The sequence below is a fragment of the Mauremys mutica genome, chromosome 19 (genome assembly GCF_020497125.1).
Source record: "Mauremys mutica isolate MM-2020 ecotype Southern chromosome 19, ASM2049712v1, whole genome shotgun sequence".
Classification (NCBI taxonomy): domain Eukaryota; kingdom Metazoa; phylum Chordata; order Testudines; family Geoemydidae; genus Mauremys; species Mauremys mutica.
Window position 1 is genome coordinate 14,128,909 of NC_059090.1, and position 14,918 is coordinate 14,143,826.

General features: G+C 43.2%; 1 protein-coding gene across 5 annotated transcripts in view; it reads right to left on the bottom strand.

Annotated features, from left to right (window-relative positions):
- The window catches only part of LOC123353220 (merlin-like), a 33,778-nt gene that overhangs the window by 9,435 nt on the left and 9,425 nt on the right, over positions 1-14,918 (bottom strand). For 4 of the 5 annotated variants that reach the window (XM_044994185.1, XM_044994188.1, XM_044994187.1 and 1 more), the window contains 8 exons: positions 13,469-13,594; positions 11,752-11,874; positions 5,669-5,752; positions 4,638-4,706; positions 4,288-4,370; positions 3,243-3,318; positions 2,565-2,702; positions 797-871 (listed from right to left, as the gene is read on the bottom strand). In XM_044994185.1, coding sequence (XP_044850120.1) covers positions 797-871; positions 2,565-2,702; positions 3,243-3,318; positions 4,288-4,370; positions 4,638-4,706; positions 5,669-5,752; positions 11,752-11,874; positions 13,469-13,594 — 774 coding nt within the window. The remainder of the gene's footprint in view (positions 1-796; positions 872-2,564; positions 2,703-3,242; positions 3,319-4,287; positions 4,371-4,637; positions 4,707-5,668; positions 5,753-11,751; positions 11,875-13,468; positions 13,595-14,918) is intronic. The other variant, XM_044994189.1, reaches the window with a different exon arrangement.

The window sequence follows — 14,918 nt, forward strand, 5'->3', positions numbered from 1 at the left end:
GCAGGCTGAAAGTCTCTTTCCTTATTCAGTCACCTTCTCTGGCACCAATTTCTCCTCCAGTTCTGCTGGTGTAAGAGAGGTAAATGGAACTAGTTGGGTGGGGGCATATGAGGGACAAGAGCAGTAGTGGCATGGCAGGTCGTCTGCAGAAGACCCTCCACAGGTGCATAATAAGATGAGGGCTCTGCAGGCTGGGAAAGGATATGGTTAGCTAGGGAGAGGACTGAGCCGGTGTCTTCCCCCATCAATCCCGAAGGGATATTTCAATGAAAGATAATGCCAACCCAGTCAGCAGTATCATATGCTGCTTCCCTTTCCTTGTTGTTCCTTGAGGAAATGAGAGTCCACAGAAGCACCGCTCCTGAGGAAGCAAAGGGGGCATCATGCCTTCTCACAGTCCCCTAGCCTTAGATCTGCAGGATTTCCCTGTGGCTCTCTGGCCTTTTACACAGTTGGTGAGTCTCCTCCCATGCCCATTCTAAAAAAGGGGGGAAACTCACCCACAAACAGAATAATTGAGAGGAAAAAGCAAGTGTTCAGACAGACAGTTTCCTGGTCCCCAGGCGGGTTCTCTCATGTAGGGCACAATATGGTACGCCGGTTTCTCTCATTAATTTTTACTAAATCACTGCAACACTAATTTTTATTATGGCTTCAGGCCTCTTAAGTACCAATACTCATGACACACATGACCATGGCAGTATTCGGAGAATAAGATTTCTCATTCTGAGATCAATCAATGCAACCGAGATTGTTACTACATTCAGATTTTTTAAAAGAGCAGCAGCCCACTTACCAGTTTGTTCACTTTGAGCTGCGAGGAAAAGAATTTGAAAACTTCTGCTTTTTTATCAAGAGGTTTAATAGTTAGCTGGGGGGGAAAAAGGAAGCAGAAAAGTCTGGATCAATAAAAAGCTGAAACTACTGAATACTATTTCTACAGCAAACAATAATGAATCCACACCTACGTGAAAGTATTATCCCCAGCACAGAGGGGAAACTGAGACAAGACGTTAATGATTGCTCGAGACCTCAGAGAATCAGAGCCAGAGTTGGGATTAGATGACAAGAGTTCTTGGTTTCCAGTCCTGCAATCAGATTGCTAGGGGATTTTAGAAGTTAAAGCTGCCAGCAATGAGGCCAATTAGTGCCAGCGGCTTTGTGATGAACTGGATTGAGGCCATCAAATTCAATGGTCATCATTATAATGAAGTTATTATTAATCTCTAGAAGTTGTCTTTTAACAAATGCAATACTCCAAGCCTGCCCTTGTGAAGTATCCAACACCACTCTGGTTATAAAACAAACAAACAGGAAATACACAAAAGGCCTGAAGGATAAAAACTGGACATCAGGACCCATTCATGGAACTTTTCATTATTCAGAGTCCATCTCCCAAATTGTTTTCTGAGGAGTAAGTGAAAAAGGGCTATATTGCAAGGGGGCCAGCACAGAGTGTTTCACTTCCTATGTTGAATTCAACTCAACAGTACCATAAAAGCAGCTCCCTTCTTTTAGATCCTGGCCTTTGCTGTGACTCATGAATTAGCACTCTATTCCGATCCACTCATTTGCATTTTGTTGCATAATCTCAGTGCCTGTCATCTGATTTCAGATACGGTTTCACTGAGATTATAAATAAAACTTGTTATAGCTCATTTGACTCTGTGGGTAAGTCATTCAAACATCTTGCCCAAAGCAAGGCTGTGTTTGAATAGTAGAAGATAATGAATGTTTTAATACGTGCACACCTCTGACTTTGGATTTACACGAGAGCAGAATTTGGACCCCAATTTGAAAGGACTCATTGAAAAGAAAGGGACAGACTATGCTCTGCTTTTATTGTTAATTCCTGGGGATTCCAGTGATGATGTTTTCTCCTGATCAGTCTTCCAGTTAACAATATTTCAGGTATCTCTCACACCTTCCCCTCCACACTCCCCCTCCTTTGTATGGAGGATGATCTGTAATCTCTTTAAATCCAACTGAACTCTTATGAAATGTGCTGAATTTATAGCTCTGGAGACGGAAGTCTTCTACTTATCCACAGAACAGATAGAGTGAAGGTAGAAAATGCAAATGCCTCCCTACATGCCCTCTCTTGCCATAGTGCCTCCATCCTGACCTGGAGGAACCAGCTCTGTAAATGAAGATAGAGTTCAGTCTTCATGGATCATTCAATCCTTGGCTTCTCCACAGGGGCAACTGGAGCCAATCATGGTGGCTTTTGTAGGCCTTATCTTCTGGAAAATTAACACAAACCACCACACTTTTTTCACAGGTCAAAGAGCCATCAGATTGCAATGAGGTGCTCAGTTTTCAGGGAGGGCTGAGCACCCATAGCTCCCCTTGAAACCAATGGGTGCTACAGGTACTCAGCACCTCGGGGGGGGGTGGGGGGGGGGAAGAGAAATCAGGCCCATAATTCTGAGTTTTGTTACAAATCCCCCATCCTCGGGGGGTTTTCAGCTGTTCAGACAGACAGACTGCTTCCAATCTATTACAAGAATCCCTGTGTGTGCACACACAACCGCAAAGAGAGTAATAGGTTAGATCCATCCTACCTCTTTCTCACTATAGGAAATGTTTCTGATACCACTCCATTCAAAAGACTTATTTGGAGAGAACCTGTTATTTATGCTGTAGACGTGAATACCTTTAGCATCAACTCCAAGTAGGAGATCTGTGTCGCTCTTATTTTGCTGCAAAGGAATACAATAAATTATGATCAACACCATTTCTAGTGGCATGTACAACCACACTCCAGCAACTTGTTTATTCTAAACAATTTATTTGTATATTTTAGAGGCTAGTGTATCCACCATATAAAAGAGGTTTATTACTCTGCTGCCACCTCTAGCTAACAGGCCTGGTCCTTTAGCTTAGCCAGTAGAAGCCCACAGTTTTAGATCCAGAGATCCCAGGCTCAGTCACCATAGATGACCTCACTGAGGTGTCATCACATGCTGATATCAAAGATCTTTTACAGACATTAAATAATTAAGCCTAATAGTTCTATTCACAGGAACTTCTTCTATTTATTTTGCAGACTAGGAAGCAGAGAGAGTAGTGTGTCTGTGGCCACATGGCCAGTCAGCGGCAGAGGTGGAAATAGACCCTATGAATCCTAGTTCTAAGTCCCCTGCTCCAAGTATCAGGAAACACTGGCCCTAACTGGGCTGAAGATTTAGAATCAATGAATCTATAGTAAATAAAAATACAGCTTAATATGATACACTTACAGCAATAGGAAAGTAATTGACACCATACATCTCCAAGTCCTGAGCAATTTTCAAATAGTTCATCTTTGCTTCATCCCTAGAAAGCACAACAGTGATTACACTTGGAAATTCAAGTAAATTCCAACCAATTTTCCTCTTCTCTAATTTTCCATTACTATTTTGAAGAGAGCAATCCTAACCAGGTGACTGGGTCTTTTGCTCCTTTGTAATGTTGGTTTACTTGCGCTTAAGTTTTGCTGCACAGCTTTTAAGATCTGCACTGTTAAGTGCATGATCTATTGCTGACAGCTTAACCAGTGCAGTCTACTCCAGATGAACAGAGTAAAGCTTTACCAACCCTGTTTGAGTCACATATAGTATAACCTTTACCCATTACTGGTAACTGACTCCGATCTCATCTTTGTGTGTCAGTTTTGCCTCTTTCAGATGTTAACAGATGCCACTGGCTACAGACCTACTCTAACATGGTCTTCCATGACACAGGAGTTTTCCCCTCAGGAAGTGGTTCACTGAGAAGTATTGCTATAAGAGGCTCCAAACAATATTTTACACTAAAATCTAAAAGACACACCAAAGCTGCCCTTTGACTAACAGAGAACGTCTTCAGCCACTCATCAATATCATTTCCCTTTCAAGGCAGGCAAAATAATAAATACCGAGGAGAGAATGTTAACGTGCATCCAGGACAGCTAAATAAAGAACAAATGAATTAAAACAACTTGGGCTATAGATCAACTCCGGACGCCTGGTATGGCGTGCCTCTGAAACAGGGCCCTAATCCCTCCTTTGGCTTCAATGCAAGTTGAAGGAACTAAGTCTCTCTCAGTTACTCAGCATCTGGTATGAGCAGGATCTTAGTACCAAAATATTGTATTTTTCCATTCGGTAATAAATGTTCCTATTAGGAATACAATGCTGATAAACCAACATAAATGGGGGTCAGATAGCCATCCACTAGCTTATACCTGTAAAACCCAACTGAAGTCAAGTGGGTTGTACTGATGTAATGGTTATGTCTATGATCTCCCAAGAAATGTTACGGTACCTGGCAATGCCCCTGTGCTCTGCATACCAAGCCGATATCTTTTCTTCCCACATGTCTGCTGTCATCTGATACTGCCTGAGGACCTACAGAGCAGGGAAGGAGTTGGTTTTCTTTTGAACATATGGAGACGTGTGCTGCCAGTGGTGTTTACCACCTGCCACTCCCAAACAACCCAGTGTATAAGTGTCAACAAAGTTCACAGCTGGGACTTCTTGCCAAGTTCAGAGGAAACACACGCGCATGCACACACATGCACAGTGTGAATTCCTGGGGTTATAGCCAGCCCCAGGAAAAGATTTGCTTCTTCATGCAGCTAAAAATATTCATGTTCAGCCCTGGGAAATACTTACTCTTTTGGGTAACAGCTCTTCTTGGGCAAGAAAGCCTGGCTCATGAAAATTCGGGTCATAGTCACCATACTGTCACAGGAGAAGACAACAGACTTGGTTAAATACCTGCAGGATGCTGGAGAATTTGGTAGCTGGACAACTTTTGCCTAGAATGACTGCATCAAGGGGGATGTACAGCCCAAGTAAATGGGCTTTGTGCAGGGATCCACTAGATGGATTTGGGGTATGGAATTTGTCGTTAGTCTGTGGCCAACGCATGTGGCTTCAACAAGCCACTGTTCTAGCATATGGACTGAAATGCTAGGCACAGTCCCTCCACAGCCCCTTGCAGAAGTTCCAGTCTGTAAAGCCATGTAACTACAGATCCAGTGACTCCCTGTCCCACCCTCCCACATCCTCCTTCGCCTCAGCTGATTCAGAGCCAACAAGGAGCCCACTTCAGCTGCATTCTGGGGATGTGGTGGCTTTGCTGGCTCACATACCCACACATGGCTACTGCAGTCAGCAGTGCAGAGGGCTTGGTGCTGACCTTCTGCCATGGGGCAATTTTGACCCCTGTGAGTATATGGTGGCCTCTAATACTTAAAGATGCTGAATGTCCTCAGTTCCCATTGATTTCAGTAGGAACTGAGGGCACCAGCCACCTGCAGGATCCATGGACATCTTTTAAAGAGCCAGGAATAATTTTACATTTTAATATAAGCTTATACCAAAGTGCTATATACAGATGTTTCAGGATCAAGATATTCACATGCTCGCACTCTGCCTCTTAGCGCAATAGGACAATCCAGAGAACAGGATCTAATTTTAGTCCTCTAACGTGTTAAAAGCATAATGTAAAATAGCAAACAACCCTCTCTCTCCCTAATTGCAAGTAATTATATATAATAAAACACTCCTCTTTCTGCAATACCTCCATGTCCCCAGCTGACCTACTTTCTTCACAGCAAAGTTTAACAGTATTGTATGTGTTAGTTAAAACTGTATAATCATGTTTGATAAAAATTGAACAAAAAGAAAAGAAAACTAACCTTAGCCTGCACAGCATAAGAAGCCAATAAAACTGTAGCCTCTGGAGAGCAATAGATTTCTTCATCCAATATCTGTTTCTTAACCTAAAGATGGAAAAACAGTACCAAGTTATGAAAGACAGTCCAAAAATCAGGACTTAAACTAAGCTCGAAGTGAATCAAATAAGCCCTCACCACAACCTGAGACCAGAAATGAACAGTTATGAGATAATAACAGCAACAACAAACAAAAATACACTTTAGAAACACAGGATATTCAAAGTTAAGGTTAAATTTACAGGAAACCCAAACCTTTGAAAGTATGGAAATCACAGTTAAGATAGTTTGGCTATCCCCACAGAGATACCAGTCAGCGATCTATTCTGTCTTGCAGATGATTGAAAAAGTGTACAACAGAACATGGATTTTATCATTTGTTTTACGCACACATATCCAATACTACGTGAAATGATTTCTCACCATGCTAACTTGCACACTTTTCATTTAACTGCTCTAATCTTATGATCCAGGCATATGAGGCTTTTATAGAGAAACACACTAACTTGGGGTCTAAAGACATGTGAATAGTTGGATGACACATAAATCATAGATGGTGAGCACTCTCTGAAGATCAAGACCTTAGTGAAGAGTGAGGAATGATTGCCTTCCATATGCTATTTGTCTATTCAGGAATTTGGAAGATGTCTGTGCACATTTTGTATATGACCATAGAGAAGGCCAGAATGATGCTCAACCACTGTAGGATTAAGATGAAAGTATCCTAGTTTTTGAGATCAATGCTAAAAAGAAGGCACCTGTTTTGGATGGCTAAAGTACCATATCATAGCACGTTTCTTATTTTCTCAGCACTTCATTACTGGCACAGAGTTAAGGTCCTTTGGCTACTTTAACTGCAAATTTCCATCTGTCAAAGGTTTGGATTTCTTGTGAGTTTCATCTTAACACGGTCCTGGTTTTCTGAAATTTGAATTTTCTCTTAACTCAAATGTTATTGGAAGGTAATATGCATTCAAACCACTAATAAGTGCCTCTAGACTTCATTTAACTTTAACTCATTTTTTTTCCTGTGTGAAAATAAAAATGTGTGTCTACCTTACAGTAGATAAAAGGTGCTTTACAAGAGCAAAATATTGTCAGAGATCATCTGAGAATTACTGAGATACAACATTTTCCTGGAAAACAAGTGTTCAACTAGAGATCAAGGGCCCAATTCTTGTGTATACAAAGCGTGCTTTATACCACTCCAGCAGCACAAACAGGCCTTCATTTCCAGGCCCCTCTATACTGCCAGAGCGGTGTAAAGCTCCCTGAATGTAAATGAAAATTATGTCTCAGAAGTAAGTGTTAAAACGGAAGAAATATTTTAACAGCAGGAAGAAAACCCAATGAAAATATAATGCTCAGTTTGCTTGACATCACAAATTCTTAAATTTTAAAATGGCAAGACCAGGTTTTTTTCCCATAAGGGTGAGAAAAATGTAAGGGAGAAGCTTTCATTACTGTGAATCTGGAATCAGGTTTACTCATTATGCCACATTTGTATATGCGGAATGAATCACCACTCTCTCTCACCCATCTATTTGGCACTCAAGCATATATATCCAGGAGAGAAGCTATAACACATCTTGCTTTTACCAATAAAAAAGTGAGCCAGCTCCTCAACTACTGTAAATCAGCATAACAACTTAATTGTCTTCAGAAGAGCTACCTCGATTTGCACCAGCTGGGAATCTGGCCCACTATATCTAAAAAGGGCTCTAGCAGGTAGCATAGGCCAAAAGTTTAAATTTTGTTTTTAAAACAGCCTTACAAAATGTAAAGTTAACAGAAATGTTCTCATATGTAAAAAAAAAAATAAAAAATGCTCAGTTAGTACAGTTCTGCAGTGCTTGAAGCTCAAACATTGCAACATTGGACTAGTGAAGCAGAACCACAATGTAAAACTGACTATTAAAATAGTGAAACTAACAAGTGTTTTAGTTGACCAGGCAGAGCAAAGTGCAGAAAGTTCAGGAGGAAAACACCCCAGCATAAATGGTAAAAAGTTAGAGATTTTAACATTCTTTCCATTTTAATCATCTAAACTGATATTAGTAACACAGGTACTAACGTGAGGGGTTTTGTTTGTTTTAAATCTGATTTTAGCCCAATAATGTAAAGGAGAAATGCAGCATAATATTCACAAATTCACCCTCTCAAATGCAAATGAGTTTAACCTAGAAACAGAAACAAGTCTTGAGGAATGTATAGCCTTAAACACTTCCAAAATAGAAGGAAGGAATGACCGGAGGTAACTTAGTTATCTTTATGAATATGCATTGGGATAGCAGATTCTGTGAACTGAAATGAAACATGAAGGAAGAATTTTTATGATAAAAACTTTATTCCTTTGGTGAGCACAATCTGTGAATTTGTGTCATAATGCAGGGAAACTCATTTCTAAGCTGCTAAAATGGAAAGCATGAAAAGGTTTTTCTTCCAAACTGGAAAATTGCAGCTTTCATACTCCATGTTACAAATCGTATCTTTCACAGTTGAAAACGTCCTTGGACAAATTCTATATACAGGTCTTTGGGATTTTGAAATTAAATATTACAGACACTAATTGTTATATGTCTTTAGGCAGCAGATAGTTGTTCTCTAATGGACAGAGAAAGTTATGAAGCGTTTTAGTCAGGTAGTTTTATTCACACATATGGCAAAATGCTATTATGCCACATTAATATTTAGACATTTCAGTAGTCTATAAAGCTGAAATCTGTAGGCAAGCAGATGTCTGTACATGTTTTTCCTATTAGTATCCAGGTGCAATCTTAAATTCTTATTGTCAGGAAACTCTGCAAGTTCAAATTTGCTTTTTGCCATGTCTTTCTACTTTGGAATGAGAAGAATTACACTAATTGCATATCTGAAAGTCAAAGCCAGTCAAGGCAGGCTCAAGGGGAAAGAAAAAAACAAAAACATGAGGATTAAAAGAAAGGCAAGGAGGAGAGTTTTCGTCCTGTCATCTCTTTCCTAAATGACTCAAGAAACCAGTTGTCAAGTGGTTAAAAGAATCCAAATGGAACAACAGTTCCTTGGAACAATGGCATTTGTCCAACTACTTGATGAATTAATACTTGCCAGGAATACCTGCTGGGCTTCTATATTTAATATAGACAATCATATTCCATGCCTCCAACCTCCTTTGCACAGACATCCAAGTTCCAAAAACAAGCAGAACTGCCCTGGTCCTGCTACAAAGAGGAAGCCATCTGTTGAGAGGCAGATGGAGCAGTAGAGCAGCGCTCTACAGTGGCTCTGTACACAATAGCAGAGAAGTTGGGCTGGGGCAGGCCAAGGAATTGGCAGTGGTTCTATGAATAATTGGCCAAAACCTCCACACATGGTGTATAAGAAGGGCTATTCTAGCAGCTCTGGCGTGACAACATGGTTTCTCTGCTCCAGGTTGGGGAAGGATTCGAGCTCACCCATCTCTATGTAGGTCACTAAGCAAAGCCTGTTAACTCAGCATGAGACACAAGAATTTGGTCCATAGTGCACAGCATTCAAAGGATTACCAGAACCTTAGAAGTCTCCAGGACAAGCATAATGGAAATTGTTGAGATGAGTTCCTGTCTGCATCCTATAGAACTTGCCCATACCGGTATTGCCCTGGCCTCTTCTTTTGTCATTCAGAGTTGAATGCATTCTAAGACAATATGCATTTCCTCACCTTTTGGGGGCGAAGCCAGACTTTAAGGCACCTGCTCCCCTACATGGTGTAAACTTTGCTTGTGCCAATCAGAAACGAACACAAACAGGTTTTGGGCCCCGTCCCCTATGACACTTCTATGATGTCATAGTGGGTACTTTATGGCCTGCCTGCCATGTGCAGGCAGGGAGAGGAGAAAGAAAAACGAATCCTGTGTATACCCGTGTATCCTGTGTATGCCCGTGTATCCTGTGTATGCCCGTAACCGAGCCTGATCACCTTGAAGCCTCTCTCTCAGCTCACGTGTTTCAAACAGAGCTTCTACGTTTGCCGGTCGTTATGCGTTGGTTTGTATTTGTAAGTATCAGTTATTACTAAATGCTGCATCTTTGTTTATAAATATTGTTAGTAGATATTTTAGTCATTGTGTGTTTTAAGTTTCATTAACTCTATTAGCTAATCATACACTGCTCCCTTACCCCTTGTAATTATCCCCAATAAAACTTTTAAATTGATTAAGTTTAGTGTGTGTGTGTGTGTGTGTGTGTGTGTCTGCAGTTTGCATCGTGACCCACACTCTCCTTGCATCCCTTACCAATATAGTCTGTTGCCACGTGCAGCCTGGTAAATAACAGGCCTGCGTTTTCTTTCGCCCCTGCGAGTCCGTGGCAATCTACAGAAATGACCAACCCTGGCAATTCAATCAGCAAGGCAGCCCTGCAGAGCTACTAGCTCTTATGTACAAGTAGAATTTATTTTAGGTTTTTAGCACATTCCATCCAGAGATCTCACAGTGTTTAACTAATACTAATTAAGCCTCACAGCACCGGTGAAAGGGAGATAATCTCAATTTTAAAGAGGGGAAACTGAGGCACAGAGCGGTTAAGCAACTTGCCTGAGATCATTTAGGGTGTCAGGAGGAGAAAAGAACCCCCGAGTCCTGACTCGGGAATTCTGCTCTCACAACTACTGCACTATGCTTCTGAAAACAAAGAGCAACTCCAATTCTTTAGTAACAGATCCCCTCTTAACAGTTATTGAAGTGCTGGAAATTATTCCATTCTCTCCTGGCAAAACCACTATTTTACTTCCTAATGCAATCAACCCCACTGCAGGGTGTCACTATGAGTGGGGTCAATTAGATTTCTCTGAGCAGTGGGATTCCATTACATTCCCAGGGATGGGGAACACAACTCCAATTGGCTGGCAGATGTTAGGAGCATTCAAGGTGCCAGAGGACTTCTGAGTATCCCTGAAATGCTATCCAGAGAAACAAACATAGTATATTGGTGCTGTTGTACAGTAAACAGGGTATACTGTTTGCTTGATTTGAAGAGTTAGACCAGTCCTAACCTTGGCTTATCTGTAATAAGTTTGAAAGAGATTTAGGCCAAAAGAGTATGATGAGTCCCATTGATCTGTTTATATAAATTACTTTTTTATCCCAATAAAATTTAAGAGTTTGCCAGACAGCCCGGATTTCCATGTTCGATTCTGTACATTCAACATGACCCCTCGGTGTGATTGAATCCATAAGGGATTCCTGGACTCTTATGTTGCTGTCCAAACAGGTTTTCAAAACATATTCGGGGCAGACTTTCTAGGTATGAAAACTGGTGGATACAATCAGAAGAATGAAGATCCATTCTCAGCCCAAGGGTAGAAATCCAGGAAGCAGAGCAAAAGAGACAGAAATAACAGGCGGCAGCAACAAGAACGACAGACACTGATTTGCTAAGCTAGTCTGATCTTGCCTTCAAACAATTGACAATCCCAGGGCCCAGAAGAAGATTTACAGACCAAATAACTGTAGCGTCTTAAAAAAAGAAATTATGGAGCTGTTCATATTTCCTGGTTTTGCTGTGTTTCTTCCTTCTCACCCCAGCCATCAAGTAAAACCTTCTCCAAATCAACCTGGGTCTGCTTCAAGGTATTACACACATACACACACACTCTCTCTCTCTCTCACCCTTGCTGAGATAAAAATAGGCAATTAATAATGATGAATGAACCTTGAAATACTCAGAGGTTATGTTCACATGGAATTAACACTCAGAACACTGACTACTTGATTCACATTCTGGACTGTAAATCCCAGCAGCTGTAAATCCACCTGTAACAGGGACACAGCAACACAAGCCACCAGGAGACCCAGAGCTGGTGTAGCCCAAACAATGGGTAGGAGGTCTAATAAGGTGACTGAGCCCACTGACCAGGAGAGGAGATGATTGTTATTGATTCCAACTAGGATATCCCACAGAGATACTGCAGCTTGCCTGCTATGGGCAGCATCCCATTGAGGACTAAACTACAGACAAGAACAAAAAGAAGACAAATCACGAAAAGGGATGGGATGAACAAAGTTAACAGTTAAAAACTGCCTCCTGACCTGCAAGAAGAATAGGTGCTGGGTAATTTCCTGTAATAGCTCCTCTTCCACTTTCTCTGGATAAAATTTAGCCAAAAAACGAAAGCTAACAGGGTCTTCTTTGGGGATTTCTTGATCCAAAACCTATTTAAAGATAAGCATTAGTAGATGCAGTAGTGAAAATGGTGCAGATATGCCTCAGAACACAATTCCAGATATCAGTTAGAAAGCAGCCAGCATTTGAGCCCTTTCAGATTTGAGCAAGAAGGACATTGCTGATTCTAAATTTAACAACTAACACTATGCATTATGGGCTTGATGCAGGAATCAGCTGGTGAAATCCTATGGTTTATTTTATGCAGCAGATCAGACTAGACGATCACAATGGTCCCTTCTGGCCTTAAAAATCTAGAAGTCACAGTCATCACTAAACAGATGAGCCTTTACATCAGGGGTCTCAAACACGCGGCCCGCGGGCCGCATGCGGCCCGCGGAGCTCTTCCCTGCGGCCCGCGGAGCTCCCCCACCAGGGCCGGCTCTAGAGTGGGGAGCCCAGAGCCTTTTAACTCCCAGCCGCGGCTGGGAATCAGAAGGCTCCGAGCTGCCCGCCGCGGCGGGGAGCCCAGAGCCTGGTACCTCCCCGCCGCGGCGGGGATTCGGAAGGCTCCGAGTGGCCCGCCGCGGCGGGGAGCCCAGAGCCTTTTAACTCCCAGCCGCGGCTGGGAATCGGAAGGCTCCGAGCTGCCCGCGGCGGCGGGGAGCCCAGAGCCTTTTAACTCCCAGCCGCGGCTGGGAATCGGAAGGCTCCGAGCTGCCCGCCGCGGCGGGGAGCCCAGAGCCTTTTAACTCCCAGCCGCGGCTGGGAATCGGAAGGCTCCGAGCTGCCCGCGGCGGCGGGGAGCCCAGAGCCTTTTAACTCCCAGCCGCGGCTGGGAATCGGAAGGCTCCGAGCTGCCCGCGGCGGCGGGGAGCCCAGAGCCTTTTAACTCCCAGCCGCGGCTGGGAATCAGAAGGCTCCGAGCTGCCCGCCGCGGCGGGGAGCCCAGAGCCTTTTAACTCCCAGCCGCGGCTGGGAATCAGAAGGCTCCGAGCTGCCCGCGGCGGCGGGGAGCCCAGAGCCTTTTAACTCCCAGCCGCGGCAGGCTCCGAGCTGCCCGCGGTGGCGGGGAGCCCAGAGCCTTTTAACTCCCAGCCGCGGCTGGGAATCAGAAGGCTCCGAGCTGCCCCCCGCGGCGGGGAGCCCAGAGCCCTTTAACTCCCAGCCGCGGCTGGGAATCAGAAGGCTCCGAGCTGCCCCCCGCGGCGGGGAGCCCAGAGCCCTTTAACTCCCAGCCGCGGCTGGGAATCAGAAGGCTCCGAGCTGCCCGCAGCGGCTGGGAATCAGAGGGCTCCTGGCGCTTCCCGCCGCCAAACAGCTGTTGGTGGTGCTTAGCACTTTCCAGGAGGGAGGGGGGAGGAGCGGGGAGCCGCGCACTTAGGGGAGGAGGTGGAGAAGAGATAGGGCAGGGGCGGAGCCTCATGGAAGGGGTGGATTGGGGGTGGGGCCAGGGGCAGCAAGGGGGCGTGTCAGTGATGCGGCCCTCGGGCCAATGCACTCGTCCTCATGCGGCCCTCGGGGTCATTTGAGTTTGAGACCCCTGCTTTACATCTTGAGCTGAAGTAGTAGCTCCTGTAGGAGCAACCTAGCTGAAAGGAGGTTGACAGGTTGCTGTTTTTACAGGCTAATTGTTTTCAATACCTTTTTATCCATCTTTAACCAGGTGTACATTCCTTTTATTGTGTATTGCAAGCCAAAGAACCAAGTTTCCCTTAGTCCTAATGCTCGGCACACCAAGTCGAACAAGTCCTTTCCCTTCCACTTCATCTAGAATGAGAATGGGGAAAAAAAAATGACAATGGATTTTTCAAATGTTATTATCTTAATGAGGTGCTCTAGGGCTGGTTTTCTAAAGCATGGAGGATTAACCAGGTCATGGATTTGCCTTCTTCCTGAGAAGTGCATTTATCTCACCTTTTGCTTTTCAAATAAATGTGTCACTGTTGTCTAGTGGTCAGAGGAAAGGCCCAAGAGCCAAGACTTCTTGATGTCTCTTCTAAGCTCTGCCACAGATTCACAGTGTAGCTTCTGAGTAGGTCGCTTAACTTCTCTATCCTGTATTTTACTTGCACATGCAACCGGGGATGGTGTACATTGCAAACTTTTATTAATAATTTGTAAAGTATTATTTAATAATTCATGCAAATTGGAAAGATGGGGGCACATGGGTTGAAAGGAGGCCCAAGCCTAGAACAGTAATGCATAAAAATCATAGGGTAAATCCATCCTTGATGTAACTCCATTACTTCAGTGAGTTACATCACAGACCAACTTGACCTCTTAACTATACAGGCTCTTTCCTTACTCCCATTCAAGTCAATGGGGTTGGCCATTGCCTTCATTGGGATAGGACTGATCCCACAATAGAGGCAAGATTTGTTGTATCCAGGAAAAAAATGTAATGACAGTCTAATGATAGGCCTGGCATAGATATAGAATGAATTGGTTTGCTAGGCCAGCTCCATGTAGGAAGAAGGATTTGATTAAAGGACCTGAAGTTCTCTCACAGTTTTCCTCTGAAAAGGCTACACATCTGTTTCTCCTATATGGCAGGGTGTTACAAGAGTTGCTGTCTAATAACATGGGTCAGACCCTGAGAACTTCATGGTAAAAAAAGTGAATTTATGAGTAATATTTGGATGGGGAGAAGGAAATCATCCCAACAAAAAAATAAAATATTTTGCAAAGGACAGGGGAGAGAATACATTACATTGAATTTAACAAGGTTCCTGAGCTGTAAGCAATATTCCAAAATCCTTTATTTCTACTAATCTGACAAAATTATTTGAGATAAATGTGTAACAACATATTACATGTAACTAGGTTATTTGATCTTTGGGTGACTTCTAAAAACCAGGAATTATGTAACAATTCACACCCAGAACTGACAAACCCAAACAAGATTGCCAACTCCCACAATGGCAAGTTCATTCAGCCCATACCAGTTCTAAATTTTCACCTTTGATTTTTAAATGAAATCATTTCCCACCCTTTTTTTGCAATTGTTGATTTAGTATGTGTTGACCAGCTGGCCATCTCTGTATTTCCTCCACAGTAAACCCAATTCAAGGAGTGACTGGTCATCTGCTGC